General features: G+C 37.2%; 1 protein-coding gene across 5 annotated transcripts in view; it reads left to right on the top strand.

The window, feature by feature from the left end:
- The window catches only part of NEB (nebulin), a 125119-nt gene that overhangs the window by 96708 nt on the left and 1420 nt on the right, over positions 1–26991 (top strand). The window contains exons 129-157 of one of the 5 annotated variants that reach the window (XM_080599187.1): positions 3251–3361; positions 3504–3608; positions 4424–4528; positions 5834–5938; positions 6842–6952; positions 7420–7530; positions 8739–8852; positions 9023–9127; positions 9580–9684; positions 10278–10382; positions 11367–11459; positions 13588–13680; positions 15053–15145; positions 15630–15722; positions 16946–17038; positions 17575–17667; positions 18924–19016; positions 19779–19871; positions 20515–20607; positions 21162–21254; positions 21725–21817; positions 22470–22562; positions 22852–22944; positions 23227–23319; positions 24324–24431; positions 24760–24943; positions 25853–25945; positions 26300–26449; positions 26756–26865. In XM_080599187.1, the coding sequence (XP_080455313.1) occupies positions 3251–3361; positions 3504–3608; positions 4424–4528; positions 5834–5938; positions 6842–6952; positions 7420–7530; positions 8739–8852; positions 9023–9127; positions 9580–9684; positions 10278–10382; positions 11367–11459; positions 13588–13680; positions 15053–15145; positions 15630–15722; positions 16946–17038; positions 17575–17667; positions 18924–19016; positions 19779–19871; positions 20515–20607; positions 21162–21254; positions 21725–21817; positions 22470–22562; positions 22852–22944; positions 23227–23319; positions 24324–24431; positions 24760–24943; positions 25853–25945; positions 26300–26449; positions 26756–26865 (3024 nt within the window). The remainder of the gene's footprint in view (positions 1–3250; positions 3362–3503; positions 3609–4423; positions 4529–5833; positions 5939–6841; positions 6953–7419; positions 7531–8738; positions 8853–9022; positions 9128–9579; positions 9685–10277; positions 10383–11366; positions 11460–13587; positions 13681–15052; positions 15146–15629; positions 15723–16945; positions 17039–17574; positions 17668–18923; positions 19017–19778; positions 19872–20514; positions 20608–21161; positions 21255–21724; positions 21818–22469; positions 22563–22851; positions 22945–23226; positions 23320–24323; positions 24432–24759; positions 24944–25852; positions 25946–26299; positions 26450–26755; positions 26866–26991) is intronic. The other 4 variants (XM_080599188.1, XM_080599189.1, XM_080599190.1 and 1 more) reach the window with 4 other exon arrangements.

The following is a 26991-nucleotide window of genomic DNA, read 5'->3' as shown; positions in this document are numbered from 1 at the left end:
TATGAGAGGGCATGGAGCTGCATCTTATGATACCCCATGGATGAGAACGTTTAAGAAAGCTAATATGCTAAGTAGTCATGTAAGATAATTTTAAGTGACACAGCTGGGAATGCCTTTTTTATGCATCTATCTCTTGTGCACTTACAATTCCAAGTTGTTAAATGGTTTATGATGCACCAGTTGCACCAGGTCTTTTTGTGTCAAAGGTGTTGAATGTAGCAAAACTTGTGAGACTGCTCTCTTTTTTTCCTCTGGAAAGACTGTGCATGGGATTTAAGTGCATGGGGAATTTGTCTCTTTCAGAAAAACTACATAAGGCTTCAAACCCTGTGCCCTTCATGATGGTTTTGGAACTTCCAGTGTTTATAATAGAAGTGTCCAATGCATTAATGTAATGTGGAAGCTACCCTTTTTCACCCCAAAAAATAAAACCAGCCATATAAGCTTGAGCTGGTTTTCCTGAGAATGTATGAAAAACAAATATTTATATGACAAACTCAAAAATGGTTATTTTTAGTAAACAGTCATTCCCTATGCAGAAGATTCACACTTGAATTGTATTTTAACTATTCTGTTCAAACTTCTATTTAAACTAATCTGTTCTGGATTGGCATAATGGAAGCACAGTGTATGATTAAACCCTAGAGCTCTGAGAAGTATACACTGTAGTGATTTGAGGGCGCATATTTTCTTACATTTCTTCCATCTCAAAACCTTTGGAAAACAAAAAGCCTATAGCTGCATAGCAGTTCTGAAGTGGCAGCAGGTAGATCTCTGCATTTCAATTCTGTGCTTGGATTTCCAAAAGAAAAAAGGGGGATTATGGCTTTTCCATATCTAGCTGTGACTACTGCATGTAACTGCCGCATGCTTGAATGACAGCCACCATGCTTGTTAGTAAAAAAATAAAAAAATAAAAAAATTTCAGTAGAACCAAGGACTCTTAAACTGGCATCTGGTCTGGAACAATTGAACTGCAAGAAAAAGAAGAAATTATGTTTATTCCCATTCAGATATAATGAGCTCCTCTTTTTCCATGCTTTTGCTCCAATACTAGCCATCTCTCTCTTAGTATTTTAAACTTTGAGATTATTTTGGTCCTGAGAGAAAATCAACTATTTTAGAGGGGAGTAAGGGAGCAAATACTAATTGGTATCATCTTTCATTTTATTTTTCTCTTGGGTATTTATTCTCATAAATTTCTTTGTTGTAAAGCAATGTCTTCTTTATAAAGCTTCCTTATAAAGCAGCTTGTTAATCCACTTGCCTTTTTTTTTTTTGGTTGTATTTCATCTGTCTGGCATCCTTGCTTTCAATTTTGCATAGATCTTCCAATAACATTTCATCTGGGTTTAAAAAATTTGGCATGACGGGTCTGATCTTCATCATATTTTGCATAGCTTGCGTAACTTAACAGTCTTGTATACGTCTTGATTTTAATTTTTGTGAGATCAGAACTAATACTGATTCCTTTTATGTCAAAAATGTTGATATTGTTTTCTTACATTGGTTAAGCAATTTGTGGATTTGCCTGTTTGTGTGTTTTATCTGAATGCTGGCATATTTTGCAAAGCAAAAGAGAGGCAGTGCAATACAGCATGAGCAATGTGGGGCTGTATGGACAAGAATATGCCAATGAATTCAGAAGTGTAAAATCTGATTGTGGAATGTGATTTAATTCTGCTTTCAAGCATCTTTCTTTTTTCTACTAATATAAAATTATTTGTTTACATTTCTGTAATTGTCATTGTAAGTTAAAAAGCTTTTTTAAGGATTCAGCTGTTCCTCAACTTAGCTATCAGTTCTTCAGTAGTTTATTTCTTTCATTTCAATTTTCATATAAATATTTCTTGAGAGAGATCTTTTTTTTCTTTTCTGTAGAACCATTAATCCTTTTTCCTTATCAACCACAGTTTTATGTATGCTTCTTACATGTATTATTTTGGCCCTGAAAACAATCAAATTCTTTCAGAAAGACAATGACAATTCTCAGTGGTTGTTCTTTAGGCCAAGTGTGAGCATTGCTGGTTTATTTAGTATAAAATATCTCCACGTAGATGTGGATTGGTAAGCAGAAAGAAATGTTGCCTCACCTGTTTCCATGCAGTCAGAATACTACTACAGGGAAGACATGAGAAATCCTCAGAATTTTTCTACTGATGGCTACTCTAATGCTGATGGGCATAATTGCTAACTGTGGGATCTGTTTAGAAAAGTCAGAACTTAAGGCTAAATTACTGAGGGCCAGTCTTTAATATTTAGAGTTATTTCCTTGCAATCTTCTCTAATTCCTCTGAAACAATTTTGTTCATTTTTGTGGATATATATTTATATATGTACACACACTAAAACCAAAAATGTTCCTAATAAAGCAGCCTTTTACAGGTCCACAAGAAATAGTGAGGAATTGACCTTTAGCAGTAGTGGGATGGGACAAGTCATGATGAAGGACTTGCCATAACTCAAGCCATTAGCAAAACTCATTCATCTAACCTGGCATATGTGCCTCCAGCCTGGGTCTGCTAAAACATTGATTTACATTGATATGGTTTACCTTGCTAACGTTAATCTGATGTGGTTTGGAAGTGTTACTAAGTCTCTTATGCAACCTAGTTCCTAGTAATTAATTGTATCACTATTCTATATGTGATCGTTATCATCTTTATTCCTGTTCCGTACAAAACCCAGTCTGTGTATGACAATGTATGTAAGTATTTGTCCCATTGCCATCCTCAGTGCTGGTATGTCCTAAGGTAGTTTTTAAAGCTCATATTTCAGCAAGAAGTATGTTAAAAGTTTTTTTAAAAAATACTCTTTATGCTTATGTCAGTTTTTGTCTCTTTGTGAAATACGGTATCTTTTATGTACGTATAGCTGTCACTGAATGAGGAATTCTTCATCTCACAAAGGGTCGGAATGTATCTGTATGTTGTCGGAATGTATCTGTATGTTGTCAATGTATTTCTTTTGACTATGTCTGTCACTATTTTTACAGTGAGGAGGTGTTACATATGCACCAAATGAAAAATTGCTAGTGATATTTTGTAAATTCAAATGTAGATTTTCTTTCCAAGTCAGGTGATCTTTAAAATAACCTTTATTCCACTGGATGCCTTCAAGTTACTGCATTTTTGTTCTTCCACTTAAAATCAGCGTGTACTCAGGTCTCTTTGCCTTCTGCAGCCAAACAAGCAAATGCTCAAGAACAGATGTAATATGCTTTTTTTGTTTGTTTGTTTTTTAAATTTAGGTGAAATACAAGGAGAATTTTTCCAAAGAGATGGGTAAAAAGCCCAAGTATGATTTAAAGGAGGCTAAGATCTACAAGACCATGAAAGATGCTCACAACATAGCTAGCGAGGTATGCTCACACTTTTCCTACAGGGAAATTAAAAGTTTCAAATGTCCTATAGGAAAGAGCTCCTTTGTATTATTAACACATTAGGCATCACAGGTTTTATCAGCAGCCTTCTTTTCTGATGTTTGTCCTTTCTTATCTTCAGGTGAAATACAAGGCAGATTTAAAGAAACTTCATAAGCCTGTTACAGACATGTCTGAATCGCTGATCATGAACCATGTCCTGAGTACAAGCCAACTCGCCAGTGCTGTAAGCTCATTAACTAACACCAGATCCATTTGATTTTCCCATTCCTGCTGATTCCATTCTGAATTGATCTCTGCTAACTACTTCCATAATGATTGCTAAGGGAGCAATTATTATTGTTCATGGTACATCACCTGGTAGTGATCTCTTCTCTACGTTCTAATGGTTGTTTCCTAGCCAACTAGCAACTTTGTCACATTTGTTCCCTGGGAAGTGAAATCCTTATTAGATGTAGAACTGCTAGTGTTTTAAATCCTCTAATCATTTTTAGTGGATTCATTCTTTATTACATTTTAACTGATTGCACCTCACTAACAAATACTATTTTCTTCTTTCTTTTTTTTATATTTTTTCTTTACTGCTTAATATATTTAAAACTTTTTTTTGGTCTGCTTTTTCATTTCATTTTTATGTTTAACATCCTCCTAATATAGAGGTACAGAATTATGTCTAACAAAGTGCTCAATAATTTTATTGAGAAAAGACAAAAGTCATTATTGCCTGGCACAGCCTTTTCATGTATCCACTGTGTTTTCTTTATCTTTCTTGTTTACTTTTTTCTCTCTCTTTTTTGTTTTTTTATCTTTGTTTTTAAATATCTTTGCTGCAATCGAAATGATCAAAAAAGATAACTTTTCACCCACATCTTTAAAAGTGATACTGATACTGGGAGTTAAAATTCTTGTTTTTGTTTAGCTTTTTGTCTTTCTAATTTCTCTTTGATGTTCCATTGAAGTGTTGCTTTGATTGGACCTAAGAAGTAAATTTGCTGAGGGATTTTTTTTTTATTGAGATGATTTTTGACACCTTCCCTTCAGTACCAGTACAAGAAGCAGTATGAGAAGAGTAAGGGTCACTACCTTGTGGTGCCAGATAATCTTGAACAGGTTCACCTAAGGGAGGCATCAGAACTACAGAGCCACGTAAGTTGGTCGCGTGTTTCTCATTAACTGCAATCATTGAGTACTAAAGTCTCCATCACTGAAATCAACCTAGTAAGTTCTGTGATGTATAGTAATTTCTGTGCCTTTCTATAAACACTTCACACTCAAGAAAACAAAAGTCAATGAGAAATACTCGTACATCTGCACATTTAAACACATGCAAACTATCCACGTGATTTCTTCATTCTAGAGTAGATCTCAGTTACTTATTCCTGTTGTATCTGGATCTTGCTACACAGTATAACACATTTATTGGGGGTAATTTCATCTATAGAAAAGAAGATTCGATTATCTTGGAAACCGGAAATTGATAACGGTAGGGTTGTTGTTGACAGTATACTTTCAGTTGCTTTATCCATTCTAGTCTCAAGTGATACAAAGGAGAGCTCTGCCATTATTTTTCTGCATACATAATTCCTTTAATGAAACCAATATCTACTGCTGCTCTTAAATGTGCCTGTTGACACCTTTTCCCTCTGGAATACAGCAAATAGTGAATCATTCCACAGAAATTTATCCTCTAATTTAGTCTCTAGTCCTCTCTATTTGAGGTATTTATTGACCCTAAAGCGAGAGAGAAGTAACTGCTAGAATGTGAAGGACTATAAGTATTGTTCTGGTGCAGAATAATAGCATGGAAGAGCAAAAACTACATAGCAGAGCACTAAGAATATAGTTGCTCATCAGTTTGTAGTGTAAGTCACCACTCATGGCACTAGTTTGAGACTGGAATCTGAGCCAAAGACATAGCATTACTTCTTGCAACAGTTTGAAAATTGATGCCCTAAAGGCTAGATACTGTAAGTTGAAGCAAGAATATCTTCATTTTGGTGGACTTTTTACTTCCTGGACAGACATATATAGAATTAGGTAGGAAGATGCTGAACTGCATCTTTTCAAGCCCTGTCCCTAACATTCCAGCAATCCATTAACATGTAACTGGCTGAATCAAACCAGGGTCAGGAGCAATCTCAGTGCCTTCAAGTTAGATTTTTGCAGCTACCTGTCTTCCTTCTTGTGATCAGTTATTTCTTGAAATCAGAGCTGACACTGCATATTCTTTGCAACAGGAAATATGACGGTAGAATTTTAGACCACACACATTTTGCTGCAAGGCTGACTTTTGATTTTACGTTTTAGGATCAATAATAGGGATTTCAGGAAGATAAACAGTGTTAGAAATTCATTTTTTACCAGATATCAGTTAACCACAGTAGGCAAATCTTAGTTGATGAATTAGTTCTTTGATTATTTAGAAGGGTAACTTTTTTATTTTCTTCTCAGGTGAAATATAAAGAAAAGTATGAGAAGGAAAAAGGTAAACCTATGTTGGACTTTGAAACTCCAACATACCTTACTGCAAAGGAATCTCAGCTCATGCAGAGTGAGGTAAGATTAAAATCAACGATAGACTAAAGATCATTTAACGTTTATTTTTATAGTTAAACTAGTTAAAGTTAGTTTAAATAGTTAAAAAATAGTTAAATAGTTAAAAAATAGTTAAAATAGTTAAAGTGGTTTAGACATGCAGTTATACTTTTGTTTTGTGAATGCCGATAGACTGACAAATTATTGTTGTATCACACGTTTCTTTATATTGGTAATAAAATACTGTATTTGAAATACATGAAATTTTCCTCTGTCACTATGAAGTGTATATTTTCTGTAATTTTTCATCAAGAAGCTGTCAGTAAATGAAGCTTAAGCAAATCTTTGAGTATTTACAAGAAATGTAATATGAAATACACATCACTTCAATATTTGCAACAGGAGTATACTATGTCAATTATTACAGTCCACAGAAAGCATGCTGTTTCTTGTTTTCACCTGAGAACTCTATGTTTGAAAAACTCATTTATTTCCTGTTTGTCTCTACTGTCACAGTGTTCTTTGCTGACCTGTCATTCTATTTCCTGAAGCAGTTATTTTCTGTTTGAAGTATTATCTTGTTCTGTTGCAGGTGAAGGCTTATACATGTTGAAAAACACTTGTATAAGGCCCTAAGTCATTATGTTTGAGTGATTCCATTGAATGTTTTCTCTGCCTATATAAGTAGGAGAAAAAAAAAAACAAAGACAGGATCAGGTCATATTTCCATTGGAAGTAATGAGCTGTTTCATGAACTTCAACAGAAAGAGGATTTATTCTTTCTCTGTCTGCGGCACTGACTGTAGAAGATCATGACATTAATACTGCTGCTTCCTCTCCATCCTCCCAGAAGTTTTAAAATATAATTAAAAATAATGTAATAAATATTTGCTATTTTGCTTTTTTTCTTCTTACTCTCATTAGAAAGAATATAAGAGGGACTTTGAAGAGTCCATTAAGGGCAGAAACCTTACTGGCTTGGAGATTACACCATCCTTATTACATGTCAAATATGCAACCAAAATAGCAAGCGAGGTAGCAATTGTTCTGTTTTTTTCCTCTGTCAAGTTAAATAATTCCACTAAGTATACTCAGCAACGTTTCTTCTTCACCACTTTTTTTTCCTAACCATTTTAAGCATGTTTTATAAATATTTTGTGTTGTGATCTAATTTGTCATGTACATTTATTATTGTCCGTTAACTGTATTCACATTTACTGTGTCCTTTCCTGACATTCACCAGCATAACTGGTACATAGCGGGATGTGTATGTGTGTGACCTTGCATTTTGTCTTGAACAATAATGACTATACACTGTTCCATTGCAGTAGTTCTTATATAACCATATACCTTTGCTGTTTTAAAAGATCCTTTTTTTTTTTTTTTTTTCTTTTGGAGCTTTTGGATTTATTTATTTATTTATTTCAGTTTTGCAATAAAGCTGTAGAGTGTAGAACTCTTTTTAGTTTGTCTTTGCAGTTTTCCTTTTCTTTCTTATGCAGAAAGAATACAGGAAGGATCTGGAAGAAGGTGTCAAAGGTAAAGGATTAACAGCTTTAGAGGAGACTCCAGACATGTTAAGAGCAAAGAATGCAACTCAAATCCTGAATGAGGTATGTCGGAAGCTATTTGGAAAATACCTGAATAGAGGTAACAACTTCAGATGGACAAATGCTTATAGCCATATAACACTAGTATATAGTAATACCCTACAAACTCTTGAGTAGAGAGAAAAAAAGAATGTGTATGGTGACTAAGTCTGAAACTGGTAGCCTGAACTTGTAAGTGAGCTGTTTCTGTCTTTGCAGTCACTATCAGGAAGGTAAGTGAAGAAGAAACAGGTGCTGCAATCAATGGTCAGATGGTCAACAGATAAACTGTTTTTGACTGCATCAGCTGCAGGACTGATGGCCAAGGCAGACTTTTCCCCATCTCAGTGGAGAGAGGTGGCCAACAGACAGTCAGGATGTGTAACCTATGTTATTTACAAAGTGGACTGGTATCATAAATATTTCATAGTGACTATTTTCATAGGATAAGTGCAGCTCAAATTTTAAGGGCTATAACATCACCAGGCTTAAAGTTGAAAAAACTAAGTTATGATATGGCTTGTTAACAAATTCTGTTAAGCATGCTGACTGCGTACTGACAGCATTTTGTATGTACTTAGGGCAAGCATTTTAAGTTATTCAAGGAGCCTCTATTTTATTACCAGAGAATAGTACAGACATATTCAGCCAAGTTCAGCAGTTGCCATAGCAAGAGATGAATTATACCAATCTATACAAAATATATCTTTAATATATCTTTTAGACCTCACTGAAAGATGTCTTTGGGAAGAGTAGCAGCTGCTGATGAATTTTTAGAGAGGCTATTAATTTCAAAGGACCTACACTATCACAGAGAATCCTGTCCCCTTGCATTTTTTGGGCATGCCCAGTGTGAAACATACGTGACCACTTTTCACTACCATAAGCATTTCATAAACTGCTTGCTCCCTATTGCTCCTCTTCTGTACAAGTCACTGTTTTACACGGATCACTGATGACCTAAGGGAACTTGCACTTTGAGGTTACTGGTGTGAGAAGGAACCTTAATAGAGCTGGCCTGTAGTGTGCCTCCATTTGCTGCTGCAGCTGGGCTGTTTGTTCTCAAGATTTAAGTTATAAAGTAAACACTTCAGTTATGTCATGTGTGTGTTTAATTGTACGTTTATATTAGCAGTATTCCTGTTTTGTGATGTGGTCATGAAAATACCTGAAGTTGCCAAAGGGATTGCTTTCACATCAATAAAATATTTATCTATTGTCTTAATTTGCAGAAAGAGTACAAAAAAGCCTTGGAATTAGAAATTAGAGGAAAAGGTCTGACAGAACTGGCTTTGGAGACACCGGATTTTGTGAGAGCAAAGAATGCCACAGACATTGCCAGTCAGGTCTGTGTGAATAATCCATTTCTCACGTCTGATGTCTTTTTTAAAGAAAAAATTGCTAGCAGTTGTTTTTTTTTTCTTTCTGAATAAATAGTGTGAAATAGTGTGAAAATTGTTGCAAAGATATGATAAAGGCACCTAAATGTGATCTCTCCCTTATCTCTCCCTAACAGATCAAATACAAACAGTTGGCAGAAATGGAGAAAGCCAACTACACGAGTGTTGTCGATACTCCAGAGATTATTCATGCCCAGCAAGTCAAAAACCTTTCAAGCCAGGTAAACGGAGTGAAGAGATGTAATCATTGTTCACATGGGAACCTTGAGCAGATGTTAACTTGGAGCACCTGAATAGCTACCTGTCACAACATTCAGGAAGTACATCAGAAAAACATATTTCTGTGGAACAGTGAGGTGGCATCTCTTATTGAAAACTAGTATTGAAAATCCGTTTCAATATTGAAATTAACTTATTGTAATACTGTATAAAATAGAACAATCATTCCTATTGTTTTTGCAATACCAAAGCAAATTTAATTCTAAGTAGATTTAGCTGAATTTTCCTACTCCTTAATGACTCTAAATGTTTAAAACAAGTCTTACGCAGAGGTGTAATCTGAAACAGAAGTACTCACGTTTCCGTAAAGATGAGCATTATGCAACAATAAGAAAAGTCAGGCTATTTATTAGTGCTTTTGAATTAATGGAATGTGTTTTGTATTTTGTATTAGAAAAAATACAAGGAAGATGCAGAAAGGACCATGCCATACTATGTGCCTGTAGCAGACACACCAGAAATGCAGAGAGTCCGTGAGAATCAAAAGAACTTCAGCACAGTATGTATATACATAACAAACGTTGTTACCGTCAAATAATTAAAAATGTTCAGCTTTTTTGTTACTTAACAATGTCCCAATATCACACTCTAATCCCAACTAGGCTGCCTTTATATTCTCAGGGATTCCCAGTTGGTCCTCTATGTATTCAGTAGTACACAGGGAAAAAAAATGAGTCTGTAGTTTTCTTTCTGCAGTGCTTTTACAATTCCTTTGCTAATAATAGAGAATTATACTTACAGAAGTTCTGGTTAGTAGAGACTAACTGCAGGACTGTATGGTCAGGAACATGAACAATTACTCCACAGTCTGGCTTGAAATCTTTAATTGTTGAGGCTTAATTAGTTTAGATGCCATAGTCTGGCACCTTTCAAGATTTTTTGATTGATCTAGTTAAGGATCTCCTATTACTAATTTAAGTGAGAATATTTATAACTGTATGTCTTTATATCACTAATGGTGATGTTAACATGGTCTCCTTAAAAGCTGTCCTTGAAAATATTTTATTTTTCTTAGCTTCAAAGAAAGTTCAGTGAGTAAATTTTTATGGTGTAGAGTCAACATTTGGCATTTTACTTCAACTTTTTCAACAGCTTCAGTATCAGTGGGACCTACAGAACAGCAAAGGAAAAGTTACAGTTGTACAAGATACACCAGAAATGCTGCGTGTGAAAGAAAACCAGAAGAATTTCAGCTCGGTATGGTTATTTTCTGTTTTCAGTGCTCATTCCAAAACACCCACAGTTTAATGTGTTTAATAAAATAATTATTTTAGAATCATAGAACAGTCTAGGTTGGAAGGGAGGGACCTTAAAGCCCATCTATTTCCATCCCCTGGGCCATGGGCAGGGACACCTCCCACCAGCCCAGGTTGCTCAAAGCCCCATCAAACTTGGCCTTGAACAATTCCAGGGATGGGGCAGCCACAGCTTTGCTGGGCAACCTGCTCCAGTGCCTCACCACCCTCAGAGTAAATCTAATTTTAGGCTTTTCCCTTACAAATACTTATGTTCTTGACCTGCTTAAATGTGCATAAGAACTTTTTCAAACTGATTAGCTGATTTATGCTACTCCTTTTTATCTACTGTCACTTTTGGAGTTCCCTGACTGCACTCTTTCCCATGTACATAGCTGTGATATAGTTAAACAGTCAGCCGTCTGCTTAAAGTGTTATTACAAGTGTCCACCTTTCTTTTGTTCTGTTGTCATGTAAGTAGTGCAGTCTTTGGCTTTTTCTTTCAGTGAAAAGTGAACTGTCTCCCCAGTACCTTTCACATTTCATGTATTACCATGAAGTGCCTGTTGTCTGCTGTATCATTTTGCCACTAGTTTCATTAGTCTAGTAAGTAGAAAGAATTTGTGTAAAACATACCAAAACAAAATTAGAACAAGAAGAACAAATACTAGTTTTCAATCCTAAAATTGGTCTACAAATGTTTTGATATTCTACTTAAAATGCAGTACTACAAATATAAATGATCGGCTCCTTTTTTGCGCGCATAGCACTCATAGTAAATAAGACTTCAGATAGGCAATAAGCAGTGACTGGAGATCCTCTCAGCTGGCTTTCAGCCTGCACTGTTGAGTGCAAATCACTCGTCATACAAATCTATTCACTCCCTAGAAGAAATAATGTTGTATTTTGTACGCTTAACCTTGTTGTCTTGATTCTAAATATTAAGATTTTATATAAAGAAGATATTGGAACTGGAACTACGATTGAAAAGACGCCAGAGATGCAGAGAGTTAAACGAACACAAGATGCAATTAGCTCGGTACAAAACAATTGATTTTTAATACTCTACGAGTGCTAATTCAACTTAAAATAATATGCTTTTTCCCTCTTAATTCTTTAAATTTTGCTAACTGTGGTTTGGCAATAATCTACCCAGCTAAGGGTTACTTTCTAAAAGTTTTTGTCTATTTTTGTGATTTAATAATCTTTCTAACGATTAACATTCAATTTGTTAGTTACAGTCCATTTCTAAAACATGAAAGCTCTTGTCATGATTTTAATCTCATCCCAAACACAGTTTATTTAGCAGAGAACCAAAGAATTGTTTAGGTAGGAAGGCACCTCAAGACATCATCTACTGCAAGCCCTTTGATCAAGCACGTTCAGCTACAGCAGGTTTCCCAGGTCTGTGTCCAGTTGAGTTTTAAACATCTCAAAGGATTCAAGATATTCAAAAGGACTCCACAACCTCTCATGGCAACCTGTTCCAGTATCTGACCGCCCTCACAGTAAAAAATTGTTTTCCTGTGTTCAGATTGAATGTCCCGTGTTTTAACTCGTGCCCGTTACCTCTTGTCCTATCACTGGGCACTACTCAGAAGTTATTCTCAGCTCCATCGTCTTCACTCCCACCTTCGAGGTATTTATACAAGTTGACTAGTTCCCCCTGAGCCTACTCTTCTACTAGCTACAGAACCTCAGCTCTCTAAGCCTCTTCACATACCAAATACGTTCCAGTCCCGTAATCATCTTTGTGGCCCTGTGCTGTGCTCTCCCCAGTAAGTCTGTGTCTCTCTTGTACTGAGGCGCCCAGAACTGGACGCAGCACCCCAGATGCCACATCACTGGTGCTGAGTGGAGGGGAAGAATAACCTACCACTTCTCCCAGATCTGTGTCATTTGCAAGGTTGCTGAGAGTGCGTTCTGTCCCAGCACCCAGGTCACCAATGATGTTAAACAGCATCGGCCCCCATATTGATCCCTGGGGCACACCACTGGTGACTGGTCTCTAACTGGCCCTTGTGCCACTGGTCACAAAGCTCTGGGCTTGGTCACTCAGCCAGCTGTCAGCCCACTTCACTGTGCACTTACCTAACCCACACTTTGTTAGCTTGTCTGTGAGGGTGTTAGCGCAGGCAGTGTCAAAAGACTACTAAAGCATGTCTTGTAAAACCTTTATATTCTATTAAAAAGTTGTAATACTCATATATTGGAATAACTATGTAACTCAAGATTTGTATTTTTTTTCATGCTTTTTATTTGAATTCTGACATTATTTTAGTATAAGAGATACTAACATTTCAGCCATTTGTTGCATATTATGTTAAATACATTTTTCTGAAATACTATTCTCTTTTTGTTTTTGGTTATGCTGAAGTAAAGAATGAAAATAGCACTGATATCAAACATTTAATTGCTAAAATATTGTATGATGACCCTCAGCTATATTAAACAGATAGATTTTTACAAATCCAGAGTTCTGCTTTCATTGCTAGAAAGACCACATCATATCAGATCTGTTCAAAGGCATTTATAACAGTTTCTAGACAGTGCTTTTATGAAAGTGCCATTCACAGTGAAATCTCCGCAGCAGTTACCTTCTAACAGATTGCTTGTAAAGATGGTGGGAGTACTTTAACACCAGCTTTCTGCTCATGTTGGAGCCAATGAGATCAGGTTAATGCTCTAATTAATCTGCATGGCAATCCAGGTGCCTATTTTAATGCCATTAAGCTAAGATTTTTATATTATTGTTATATTTTTTTTTTTAGTTTTTAACATCACAGGTTTTTGTAACTTAGTGTTTGATACATTGAAATGGTTTGGTTGTTATAAATCAGGGGTTTTGTTCTTGCTGAAGTTAAGCACCTGGAAGATATTAGATACCCAAATTTTAAGTTTCAACTGAAAACTTTTGGTTCATACGAGACTGCTTTTTTACCCTGCTCTGAGTTATTCTTAAACTACTATATTTTAGGCTGTGGCCTGAGTTATCTAATAGGTAATTCTAAAAGAAAATTCCTTGCTAACTTCTTTGCCATTAGAATACATCTAGTACTTGAGATTTCAGTGAGTTTGTTTCTTTAGTCATACAATTTGTTATGCATACATGTATCAGCTGTGCTTAAATATAAGTCTAACTATTTCTAATGTCTCTGCCTTTGCAGATTAAGTACAAGGAGAGTATTGGAAAAGGAACTCCAATTCCCGATCTCCCCGAAGTGAAACGTGTCAAGGAGACACAGAAGCACATCAGCTCGGTAGTGGCTAAAATTTTCTTCTTACCCATATAATCTTGCAGAGCTCAAGCTCCAACCTTTGATATTGTTTGTGGTATTTATTGTTGAAAGAACAGATCCCTTAAATCCCTATAGTCAGCGGCAGGAAGTTTAAATATCTGAATTTTGCAGTAATCATTACCATCAGCCACTTCCCTGAATTATTTCTGTGACCTTTTCTAAACACAGAACTAAAAACAAAAAATACCCAGATGATATCTTACAATTATTCTGAAAAAAAGTGAGCAGCTAGAAAGAACTTTGTGGAAAAAAAATAAATGGAGCCTCTTTTTGTAGTCACAAAAACTACTGACAGTTTTAAATGGGAAAAAGTATCTGGCTTTTCCCATATCTAGTTAAGTGTAGATTCTGATAATTAAACCCTGCTCTCCAGATTTTGAGCCAGCATTTCCTGAATGCAGTGTTGAGGGAGGATATGTTCTTGATCACTGGTACCTCAGACGTTTGCTATACAATGCTGAGGAGCAATAGCTCCTGTACAGTGAATATCTCGTGATTTACTGTTCCTAATTTTAAGTACTGATTCCCTCTTGAGCTGTTTATGGTACTAGTGACTTTTGCAGGTCACTAGTGCATAATTGATTTTTTTCAAATGAATCTTCATTTTTCTAACTTTCAAGTTACATAATTTGTTTTCTCTTGCTGTGAATCCTTTATTTTTGTATTTTTTTCTTTTTTCAATGACGTCAACCAATGAAATGCAGTTTGCAAGTAGTTTACAAATTTGTGAGAATTGCTGGTGCATTTGTAATGTGTTTCTACATGATTAGGTTTTAGACAGGACATTTATATGTCTTCCATCATGGAAAAGGCAATTTTTGATCAAACAATTGTAGGTTAAATTAAATCTAGTAATATGAGATTGTTTTCTCACTAGAGCCTTAAAATGAAATAATATGATAATGTTCTGAAAAAATAGAGATCAAAATGAAATCTAGCCCACAACTAAATTCAGCTGTTTGTTAACACCATTAAAAAAAAACCTCTGGAAATACTGACTGCCTGAAAAGAAGTACTATGATGTTTCCTAAACTAAAATGAAAAGCAGAAAATACCTACCTCTCATGCCAGATTAGCAGAGTATTTAAATTTGTGTCCTATTATAATGAAGTCCTCTATTGACTTCTGTGTTTCCAAGCACCTAAATGTAGACATTAAGAGCTTTGCTGAGCTGGTGACTGTACTTACTGAGTAAAATATCTTTTGCACATGTTTACATATAATCCCAGATTGTATTTATCTGTTAACCAGGTAAATTGCCTATCCAAATGTATTGTAGATATTACGGAAGGAATATGATCTTCTCACCTTTCTGGGTGCTTGTGTTCTGCAGGTATTGTACAAAGAGGACCTAGGGACAGGTATCCCAACACCTGTCACTCCAGAAATAGAGAGAGTGAAACGCAATCAAGAACACATTAGCTCGGTATTTAAAAAAAAAAAAGGCGACTCATTTTTGCATAACATCCTAACATGTATTCTGGTTTCCTTCGGTGATTTAGAATCTCACCCTTCTCCTTTCTTTTCCCTGACAATATTTTTAACTCAATTATTCCACCTTTTTGTGGTTTAACTTTTTTGAGTGATTGACAACTTCTCATGAATTTCTTTTAAGAAACAAAGCTGGTAGTAAGCTGTGAAATCAATCCGGTGTTTCTCCCCATGTTTGTTTTATCTTAACCCTTTATCTCCTAGTGTCTGTAGTCATATTTACAGAATAATCAACCATCAGCCAGTTCCTTAATATTAGCCTCTAGAACAAGTGTGTAATTAATTGAAAAGTGACCGAAAACACTAAACATAACTCACAAAATAGTGAGATTTAATTATTTTGCCTGTGTTGAGTGTGGTGGTTTTTCTTTTTGGTTTGGTTTGGTTTGTTTTTGTGGAAACTTTCTTGTACCTCACAGGTATTATACAAAGAGGGCTTAGGGACTGGCATCCCCACACCGGTCACTCCAGAGATGGAGAGAGTCAAACGCAATCAAGAGAACATTAGCTCGGTAGTACTAAATGAAACACAACCTACCGTTTAGAATGCAAATCGAATCTTTTTAACTCCTCCGTATTAATTTTTTATTTCAATTCCTTATTGAACTTTGAACAACCTTTTCTTAATCAAATAACTAAAGCCTAAAGCCTTGTCAGTATCCTATAAATTTTATTTTTTTTACCTCAGTCTAACTTAATTGTCATTAAATTATTCCAGCTGTGAATTTTTAACCTCATTTACTTAAAGCAGCTAAGCAGTTCCTTATGTTTTCTTCCCATCAAAACAGTGACATTCTGAGTGACTTCTCCTCGGTAACAAAGTCGATCCTTCTAACATGCCTTAGACTCACCACACTGGTGCAGTGCAAATGAAAAATGAACTCTTAACACTGTAGAGCAAAGCAATCTAATGCACCTGGACTGTGTTTGTATTTTCCTGGTTTTGTTGTGTTGGATGCTTTCTTATAGACTCTTCAGGTCTTTGTAAGAAAACCTGGGCAGCATCCCCATGTCACTATAATGTGAAAAATGAAGAAAATTGTGTAATTAAGGGAAAATTATTGTAGCAATGCCTTTCTATCCAGAATTGTTTCTGCTTCTAACACATTCCTGTCCCCCTGCACAACTGGAAGTGCTTTATGTTGTAATTTTGTAGTATATTTCAGTTTTAATTATAGTGTCTTGGGACTAGTTTTGACTCAGTCTGACCAAATTCAGACGTGACAGATACAAAATTCAGACCTGACTTGAGATTAATAGGACAGTTCAGAGACGCCACCACTGTTACACTTTTCACTACGTTTAACTGTCTCTGTGATCATCGTGTCTCTCTTTTATACTGGTGAGAGGCAATCTTAGAGGCAAAGCTGACCACTAAGATCTTTTATGTAAGTAAACAGACTCCTTTGGGGAAGAAGGCGTAAATGCAAAAAAGTTTTCAGGTGGTGTAGTTCGAGCTCTGCTTTCACAAAAAGCATTCTTGCAGTTCTTGCTGGCACACCCAGGTGAGAAGACAGTAAACCTCCTAGGAACATTAGCCATTAGCTGATTATTTTGATTGCTTTTTTTTTTTTGCTAGCATTTGAACAAGGCTGACAAAATTGTATTTGTCATACTTCAAAGTTTCACTATATTAAATTACTTTTCTTCTCTCTCTCTCTCCCCCATCTTCCTCTTTCCCTTCTTTTTCCTTAAAAAACCAAAACCCCAAAAATACCTCCCTGTTGCCACACAGGTGTTGTACAAAGAGGGGCTGGGAATTGGGACCCCAGTACCTGTAACTCCTGAGATGGAGAGGGTCAAACGCAATCAAGAAAACTTTAGCTCGGTACTTTTTTGCAATTTAAGAAAATGATCCCTATAACTTCATTTTAGAAGACTCTTTAACACTTGTAAATGTTCTGCTCTCAGTAATTAACTTACAGAGACATTCCTTTTCTGCTGTTAAATTTTTAATCATTGTTAGTTATATTTTATGCAATCATTTTTAAAAGATATTATAGTAATCTTAACACGTAATGCGTCATGGCCTTTAATTTTTAAAGTTTCTTTTTTTTTCTTTCTTTTTGTGAAGCTTGAAGTGTTTTGCCTTTTTTAAAAACCAGTTTTCTGAATTTGCTTAATTCCATTTTCCTAATGCTTTATGGTTGTGTTGAAGCATATCTAAGACCTAGGATGCATTATTTCTAGGTCTCAGAACACTTCCTTTGAACTGAGCACAATTGTTAACTGGTTTAAACTTCCTATTTTTTCCTGCTTTCTAATGGATGTGGTGAGCATAAAAGGTAACTGTGACGTGTTCCCTCTATCAAATGCATTCTTCCTTTTGTTCTTATTTTTTTATACTACTGTGTTACCATATAGGTGTTGTACAAAGAGGATGTGGGGACAGGAACCCCAACACCTGTCACTCCTGAGATTGAAAGAGTCAAACGCAATCAAGAAATCTTTAGCTCGGTATTTTTCAGTTTGCAAAGCAGAACATTCCCTTTTGTTCTATTTTAAAATAATTTTAATACCCCCAGAATACTCTTGTTCCCCTATAATCAACTTACACAAAGAACAATATCCTCTTCCCCTTGTTTTGATGTTTTTTCCTCCATAATTGTTACTTACTCCATTTTTCCATTTCTCCTTTTCTTTCCTGTTTTGATTAGATCATCTTAACAATGGTACCTTTTAGGTTCTGTTTTCCAATTATTTTTTTTGACTCAACATTTTTTTTCTTTAATATCTGCTTTTCCCTTTGTTAATCACTTCAATCCTTGGTTATGAGTTATTGTTGTGTTGTTTTTTTTTTCCTGGTTCTACTGCATATAAAAACTAAACTATTTGTGGTCTGATACAAACCTGTGGCAACTAGCTCGGTATAACAGTGCGCTAATACACACCGGTGTAACTTGCTGTGATGTTTATGGGACGGGTAAATGACATGACATTTATTTCTTTGTTCCTTTTGTGTTGTACTTGATACCTTCTTCCTTTAGGAGGTCTTTAATTTTGCTGCAGAAAGACAGTGGCCCGGATTTCCAGGTGGTGTAGGCTATAGATATGCTGGAAGCCCAGCTTTGCAGGGTAACAAATGGGCAGCATTAGGATGTTTTGTGGGGTGAGGAAAGTTTCCAGTAAGGTAGGAGAGTACCGATAACTGTAATTTCTCCTGTACCAAGTTCATATGTACACCTGTATTATGATCATGTCTCTTTGTAGTTCTTGTAATAAGCAAACCAGATTCTGTGATGATAAATTCTGGATAATTGGTAGCATTTCTCGCAGGGAAAGGATTGACTCGTCATTGTGGTGTGTGGCAAAGTTTGGGGATGGAGCATTAGGGCCTGGCCCTCCAATGGCTCAAGTACAGCCAGGAACAGCTTTACCTCACAACTAGCGAAAAGACAAAAAACCAGTCGTTATAACTTATGAAAGACTCGATATTCTAACTACCCAGCAGTTTTAAATGTGGCCCTTGAGAAGCAGCCAGCCCAGGCGGGAAGGTATTCCAGCATCCTGCTACAAGCCGTAGCGGTGTTTGGTGTTTAACTCGCTTGTCCGTGTGCTGAGCTAGCTATGGACTTTGGGGGTTTTTAATCTGTATGATTGTTCAGGGCAACTCAGAAAACTCTTGTGCTCCGCTTGTTCTCTCAGCAAACAAAACGCTCCTGTTGTCTGCTTGTTCCTCTGCCTTCCTTTCATGTAGCCGTGTTATCCCACAGGTGTTGTACAAAGAGGAGGTGGGGACAGGAACCCCAACGCCTGTCACTCCTGAGATTGAAAGAGTCAAACGCAATCAAGAAAATTTTAGCTCGGTATTTCTCAGTTTGCAAAGCAGAACGTTCCCTTTTGATCTATTTAAAAATAATTTTACTACCCCAAAATACTCTTCTTCCCCTATAATCAACTTAAAAAGGAATATCCTCTTCCCTTTGAGATTTTTTCCTCTGTAATCGTTACTTACATCATTTTTGTTCCTCTGATTGGATTATGCAATGTTAATAATAACAACTTTTAGCTTCCACCCTTCTTTTGATTCCGATTATCTTTTTTTTTTTAAATTCTTAAATAATATCCAGATTTTCCTTCTGTTAATCACTTCATCCTCAGTTTTGTTTCTTTTTTTTTTCTGATTTTATTTACTTTCCATATCAAAACTAAACTATTTGCACCTGACAAAGCTGTGGCAATGAGCTCAGTGTAACAGCGCTCTAATACATGCCAGCTTAACCTGCTGTGATGTTTATGGAATGGGTAAATGAAACAGTTTTTCCTTTGTTCCTTTTGTGTTTTATTTGATACTGTCTTCCTTTAGGAAGTCTTTATCTACTGTTGCAGAGACTTTTTTTTTTAAATAGATGCTGAGAAGCAAATAGCAAAGGTAGTGTAGCTTTCTGCCAGGAGTCTTTGCAGAGTATGTCTTCAGCTTAATCATTTTTAGGAAGGTTGTAAGTTTTCTTTTTTATTCCAAGCTTTGGCTCAGAGCGACTTTGAAAAACATTCTTTTTTTCTTAGCAAGCTGCGTGTTACTGTTGTTTGCTTGTTTCTTCTTTTTAATCCAGCCCTATTGCCCACAGGTGTTGTACAAAGAGGATCTGGGGACAGGAACCCCAATACCTGTCACTCCTGAGGTTGAGAGGGTGAAACGCAATCAAGAACACATTAGCTCGGTATTTTGTGGAGGAAAAGATGTATTCCCTTTAACTCCACTTAAATTGAACTTTTTAACCTTTATTAAAAATGGAACAATTCCACTCCTTACTTCCACATAACCAACATAATCAGTTGCTAAAATATCCTTTTTCCCTCACTGTACTGTATTTTCCAGTCTTACTTACATCTTACTCTTTGTATATGTAATTATTTACATAATCCTAAATATCTTTAACCATTTTTGCTCCCTGTTCTGATTTCCTTTTACTTCCTTTTAGTGTTTTGTTGCTGTTGTTTTTTTAAATCCTATCACTTTCCTGTTTTAGTGCTCTTGCTATAGAGTATGGAGGGTCTCATTTTCCAGCACGGTTCAGCGGTAGTCTGAAAGCTTCCCTCCACCATGAAAATGTAGTTGTGCAGCAGTATTGATGTAAGAGGCCTCTCTGTTGGATCACTGCATCTTCTAAGATACAAGCAGGGACAGCTTTGCCTTCAGACCTTACCTGGTGCAAGCCCAGTCCTCAGTGCCTTCAGGGGTAGCTTTTAGAGCTCTGCCTGAGAGCAGATTAAGATCTAGGAGCCTCAACTATTTGGTTTCATGTTGAATGTTATCGTTACTGAGTTCTGATTTTGTTTTGGATGCTTCTTGTTACTACACAGGTGTTGTACAAAGAGAGCGTGGGGACTGGAACCCCCACTCCGATCACTCCAGAGATGGAGAGGGTCAAACGCAATCAAGAAATCTGTAGCTCGGTACTTTGCCAAGAAAAAAAGTTTCCTTTAACGCTGTTTAAATGAACATTTTAACAGTTTTAATAAATGGAGTTTGTAACACTTGCTCGAAAATAATGCCAATCCTAGCTCTAAAGCAGCTTCAATAGGTGCTTACTTCTTACCCACCTCTCACCGTGGTTTACAGCGATAATGTTGACTTGTTACAGTTTTTGTTGTAGTTAAGACTTAGTTTGATGCCCTATTCTAATCCTACAAACTTTTAACAAACTTTCATCTTCTCTGCAATGCTGACATTCTTTTTGTTATAATTTGAATACTCATAACGTTCTCAGCCCCTCAGCGTAGTTATGTATTTAACGTACGTAGTTATGTATTGGGTCATCCTTAGTTAAAAACGCAGTGTGCCAAACACTACTTCAATGTTGCTAAGTACCTTCCTTAAATATATATGTATATATAATGCCTAGGCCCTGCGATATTAAATAACAGAAAAAGATGCCTTAGGCTTCACCTTTGTCTACAGATGGCTGTTTATTTACTGTTGCTTTCTTTGGCTCCTTTATGTCTCATAGGTGTTGTATAAAGAAAACATAGGGAAAGCCACCCCAACACCTGTCACTCCTGAGATGGAAAGAGTCAAACGCAATCAAGAGATCATTAGCTCGGTATTTTTAACAGGAAACCAGTTCCTAAAGATCTTAAGTGTTTAACAGCCTTTAGCAGTTTTAATAATCTGTGCTTCCTAACTTTAAAAAATAAGCCCGTGTCATAGCAAAACCCTAGTTTTTTGTGTTTACAGACAAGTTGTAATAGCTTCTATTTAACACTGTCTGAAGCAGGATTTTACTAGAATTGTTTGACTTTTTTTTTTCCTTTTTCTTCTGATGGACATTGTTTCTTTGCATTTTTTTTAACTATTTCTTATTACTCTCTTGCTTTCGTGCCCAACTGATACTGTACGGGTCCATTGCTGCATCCTAGATTCATGGCAAAACGCCCATTGCTTCCTTCAGGACCAGCAGTGGTGCCAAGTCTAACCCCTCCTAGGTGTAATAACCCAAAAGCTTTATTGTATGTGATTGTGTTCTGTTGTTACCTTTTTAATGATCTTTGGATACTCCCTTGTATCCTATAGGTTTTGTACAAAGAAAACGTGGGGAAAGTGACCCCAACACCAATCACTCCAGAGATGGAGAGAGTCAAGCGCAATCAAGAAATCATTAGCTCGGTACCTTAAAAAATAGATTATTTTTTCCTTTGCGCCTATATTTTAAAAAAGTAACATTCTAACTGCCAACTGAAAACTGATTTTAGTTTAAAAATATATCTATATTTGTTTCTGCAAATTAATCTCTCTTCTTCTAAAATAAGTTGGCTTTGGTGTTAACATGCTGAGCCAAAAACTTACGAGTTTTCTGCAGCTCAGTTCTGTTACTGGGGGCTCCATCCAGACATCAACAGCCTCGTGCCCTGCTGGGACGTGGTGCTTTTACACATTTAGCTTCTCATCCTGTTTGTTCCGTATTTTGCTTTGTAACTGCAACTGGAGAGCAGGAAGAGCTGCTTTCTCAGTGGGGTAGATACAACATTTCTTAGGGACACAGGCAGCTTCCCCAAGACCTGTAGAGCCATGGTCATAGCTGTAGCTGGATAGAGCCCTTTTTTTTAACCCTCCCTCCCCTCCAGATACAACAAGCTATTCTTTTACAGTTTTTCTTACCCCTCCCGATAACTTTAGATGTTTGGCTTTTGTGCAGTGCTACGCATCATAACCCATCATGACTTTTTGAAATTCTGTAACTAAGTAATAACTTGTGTTCAAAGCCTTCTGACTTTTTGTTGTTTTTTAAGATACCGGATACATGTTCTGTATCCCACAGGTGTTATACAAAGAAAACTTGGGGCGCGCAACCCCCACACCTATCACTCCAGAGATGGAGAGAGTGAAACGCAATCAAGAACAAATTAGCTCGGTATTGTCTGGAAGAAGTAAAGGGGCTAAAACAGAGCTTTTTTTTTTTTAAAAAAAATAACTTAAGTTTGCCTGTTTTTTATTTAACCCTCTAATTTTCCCCCCAAATTTAGAAAGTCATAGTTTAAAATTACAGTACATGAAAGATTTTTTTTATCAATTAACTTTTTAATACCATTTTTCCTCTTTTTTTTTTTCTTTTCATAATGGATGGTGTTTATTCTAAAACCAGTAACATCACGTTTTTCAATCTGTACCTTTGTGACTTTGGGTTACTTTGTGGTCTGTAGGTTGTATACAAAGAAGGCTTAGGGAAGGCAACCCCCACACCGGTCACTCCGGAGATGGAGAGAGTCAAACGCAATCAAGAACAGATTAGCTCGGTACTGAAAGAAGAAAGACAACTGCCTTATACTAAGAATAACCATTCTGAAAAAAAAATATCCACTTCTAATATATCCTTCTTCACTCAGTTTTCCTTATTTTTGCCTGTTTTTCCCTTCTGTTTTTTACCTTCTGCTCTAGCAAATAACTTTTTAGATGCTTTACTTCCCCAGATCTTTTCTACCCCTGCAGTGATGAGTATGCTTAAACAATAACCCCACTTACAGACCGAGCTGGGAGTTATGCCAGTCTGACTTGTGGACACCTTTTGTACCCTGTAGGTTTTGTACAAAGAACATCTAGCAAAAGGAACTCCAACACCAATGACTCCAGAGATGGAGAGAGCTAAACGCAATCAAGAAAACATCAGCTCGGTAAGTCCTATTCTGCCGATACACGAAAATACTTTAAAAACTAATATTTAAACTCCTGGAATTCCCTCTCAATGCAAATTAACAGTGCAGATGTTAATAGTGCTACCTGGCTACCCAGTTTTGAAGAATGAAGTAACAATGCTAAAACCAAACCCTATCATACTTTTTTTTTCCATTTTGCGACACAACTATTTCTTTCTGTGTGATTAAATGCTTTAGTTTGGTTTTTTTTAATAACCAAATTTCAAAAATCTATGTTGCCTTCTCTTGCAAATATCTTCTGTGTTTACTGGTCTTATACTGTATGAGATATAAAATATTCTTCAATAACAATATATTTTGTTAGATTTCTGATAATATCTTGCAATTTATACAAACCTGTCAAAGTTGGAAGTGGCCTCCTTTAGGCAAGTCATTGCTAACCTGTTGCTCCAGCTGTAAAAGTGCTGACATACCCCAGCCTCCAAAGATTTGTGTACATACAGACATCAAGGTTTGCTCGATAAAGCCAGGGATACAACAGCTGCAAACAAACATTTACAGAAGCTTGTTGCTACTGTTATAACTGAGAAAAGAAACCCTGCAAAACCAGCTAAAATTGTAATATTTTAATCAGAAATAGAGGTCTAACGATGGCGTCTGTTTTACAATTACTTCACTAAAGTTAGAGGTGCCCATCAGATCTATGAAAACGTTACCTGAAATATTAGTACTACTTTACCTCTCTACCTATTATTACAAGTTTGTTTTTTTTTTTTTTAAAAGGAAAGATCTTTTAGTTGAGAAAAGCAAGGTTTGTGATCATGTCCAGTGCTGTCTACATCTCATATAATTATGAAAAAGAAATTTGCTTTGCATTCTAACATTATTCACCAACAATTGCTGCTGCCTGTTTTTCATTCTTTAACCTTCTCTGCCAGGTTGCCTTGCATCAGCACAGCCACTCCTCACGGTGCAGAATTAGTTTTGTGCCCTGTGCTCACTTCCTTTTTCTCACCTGGCAGGTTCTTTATTCAGATAGCTTCCGAAAACAAGTACAAGGCAAAGCTGCTTACGTACTGGATACACCTGAAATGCGGCGTGTACGAGAGACCCAGAAACACATTTCCACGGTAAGAGCATTTATAGATGGATTAACTTGGCAGTGACTTAACTAAAAACATGACCTTGCTCTCAAGAGACGCCAGGGTTGCTGTCACAAGAGACAATATACATTTACCAACTGGTCACCCACGTTACTAAATGTAAAAAGCAAGAGTGACTCCACAGGAAAGGCATGGTTGGGATTAGGCTCTCCCTCATTGTTCTTTGGAGGGGAGAAAGCAAAAATTCAGAACTGCAGCACACCTCTCTACTAGGCATTTTACTTAAGAAAGCAAAGAATAAAACCAATCATTTGTCTAATCTACAGAGGGACAAACATTTCATTGTACATTGCAGGTGAAATACCATGAAGATTTTGAGAAAAGCAAAGGTACTTTCACACCTGTAGTTACTGACCCCATTACAGAACGTGTGAAAAAGAACATGCAAGACTTCAGCGACATCAGCTACAGAGGCATTCAAAGGCGAGTAGTAGAAATGGAGAGAAAGCGTGTGGACCAGGACCAAGAGAATCTCACAGGTAAGCAGAAGCTTTTTGGTTTTTTTTTTTTTTTTTCAAGACTAGAATACATCACTTACACAAAACACAAGCTGACCGTGAGAAATCATTTAAGCTCAGCCACATCAACTTAAAACTTTCATTACCTGGAGATGATGTTTTGTTATCAATGCGGAATATATTCTCTGATAGCAGCTGTAAACCATAGAATCAATGATGGTTTGGGCTGAAAGGGACTTAAAGGTTGTCTATTTCTAGCCCCTTGCTGTGAGCAGGAACCTGCCCAGCTCAGGCTGCCCAAACCCATCCAGCCTGGCCTTGGACACGGCCATGGACAGGGCAGCCACTGCTGCTCTGGGCAGCTTGTGCCAGCGCCTCACAGTGAAGAACTTCTTCCTCCTATCTAATCTAAATCTACTCTTTTTTAGTTTGAAGCCATTCCCCCTTGTTTTATCCCTACACCCCCTGACAAAAGGGTCCCTCCCCAGCTTTCCTGTAGCCCCCCTGAGACAGTGGCAGGCCGCTATAAGCTGTCCCCAGAGCCTTCTCTTCTCCAGGCTGAATAACCCCAGCTCCCTCTGCCTGTCTCAGTAACAGAGGGTCTCCAGCCCCTTGATCATCTTTGTGGCCTCCTCTGCCTCTCCCATCCTGCCCACCGGTATAACATGATGCTAGGTGACAGATTCTAATTTCTTACTTGTATTAAGTTCATCTCCACGTGTATTGCAGAAATGCTAAAGCTCATTTGATATAGAATAAATGAAAAAATAAGAAGTCTGTGCTATAGATTTGAGAAACACAAATTATGAAGTCCTGCTTCCCTTTTTCTGATACGCTTTTACTCTCCTTCAGGACAGATGGTTGCTGCTCAAGCTCTCTAGGAAGTGTTTGAGCTCCACCTTCTCCTCAGAAAAGCTGTTTCCCTTACAGGTCTTCGTGTGTGGCGCACCAATCCTGGCTCAGTCTTTGACTACGACCCAGCAGAAGACAACATTCAGTCCAGAAGCTTACACATGATCTCAGGTTTGTTCCAGTCTGTACTATTTATGCAAAACAGCCTTTATACTTACACAGATCCAAACAGTGAAACCGACAGCTTGGGATATTAAAGGACAGTTTAGTCACTCTACCTGTGCAGGAACGCAAGCGTACTTCAAACTGTTATGCACAGACACAGCTCGTGTAAGAATTAACGGTGACTAGAGATTGTCTATAGCTCTTCTGCATAAGGATAACTGTATTTATGTATTTACACGCACATACACAAAACACCTGTATACATGTGCATATATAAAATATGCACTTTTTGTTTTTAAAAGTGTGCCTCTCCTTACAAAGAAAGGAGGTAACTCTGCTCCCACTGTTTTCTCCCTGCAGTCCAAGCCCAGCGCCGCAGCCGGGAGCATTCCCGCTCTGCCAGTGCCTTGAGCATCAGCGGTGGGGATGAAAAATCTGAGCCCTCGGAAGGGGTGGATCAACATTTGTCCTTCTACAGCAACGGGGGCTTCTTTACCTCAACTACCACAGGTATGAGAACAAAACTGCACTTTATCTGAGGACAGACGGTACGCAGACCATCCAGCAGGACAGAGCTAGTCACTGGCTCCAACTCCTTTGGCCAGGAAAAAGTAGAGAGGCACACCTGGCAAAGCACTGAGCTACAGCCGAAACTGATACCAAGTGGTGCTTCACTGGGTAAAAGGCAGATCTGAGCCACCTAGTGACCTACCACACTACCTTTATTGGGAGTAAGCCTAATCCCATTGCTAATTCCATAAAATAAAAGCATTAAGCGTAAAAGAACTAACACAAAACACTTTTCTCCTTTTGCAGTGGGCTATAAACATGCTAAAACCATAGAGTTGCCGCAACAAAGGTCATCTTCAGTTGCCACCCAGCAAACAACGGTATCATCGGTTCCTTCCCATCCATCGACCGCTGGGGTAAGTAACACGGAGCAGCTGCGCTGACAGCCAGTCCCGAGCTCACTGCAGCACTGCTGCTGGGGCCCGCTCTCTCACCAGGACAGAATTTGGCTTCCTGCCCACAGCGCATAGCCCCTGCGGGCC

Source organism: Anser brachyrhynchus, assembly GCF_964034855.1.
Source record: "Anser brachyrhynchus genome assembly, chromosome: 7".
Lineage (NCBI taxonomy): Eukaryota > Metazoa > Chordata > Aves > Anseriformes > Anatidae > Anser > Anser brachyrhynchus.
The sequence above is the reverse complement of the archived record's forward strand: the minus strand, read 5'-3'. Positions and strand labels throughout refer to the sequence as shown.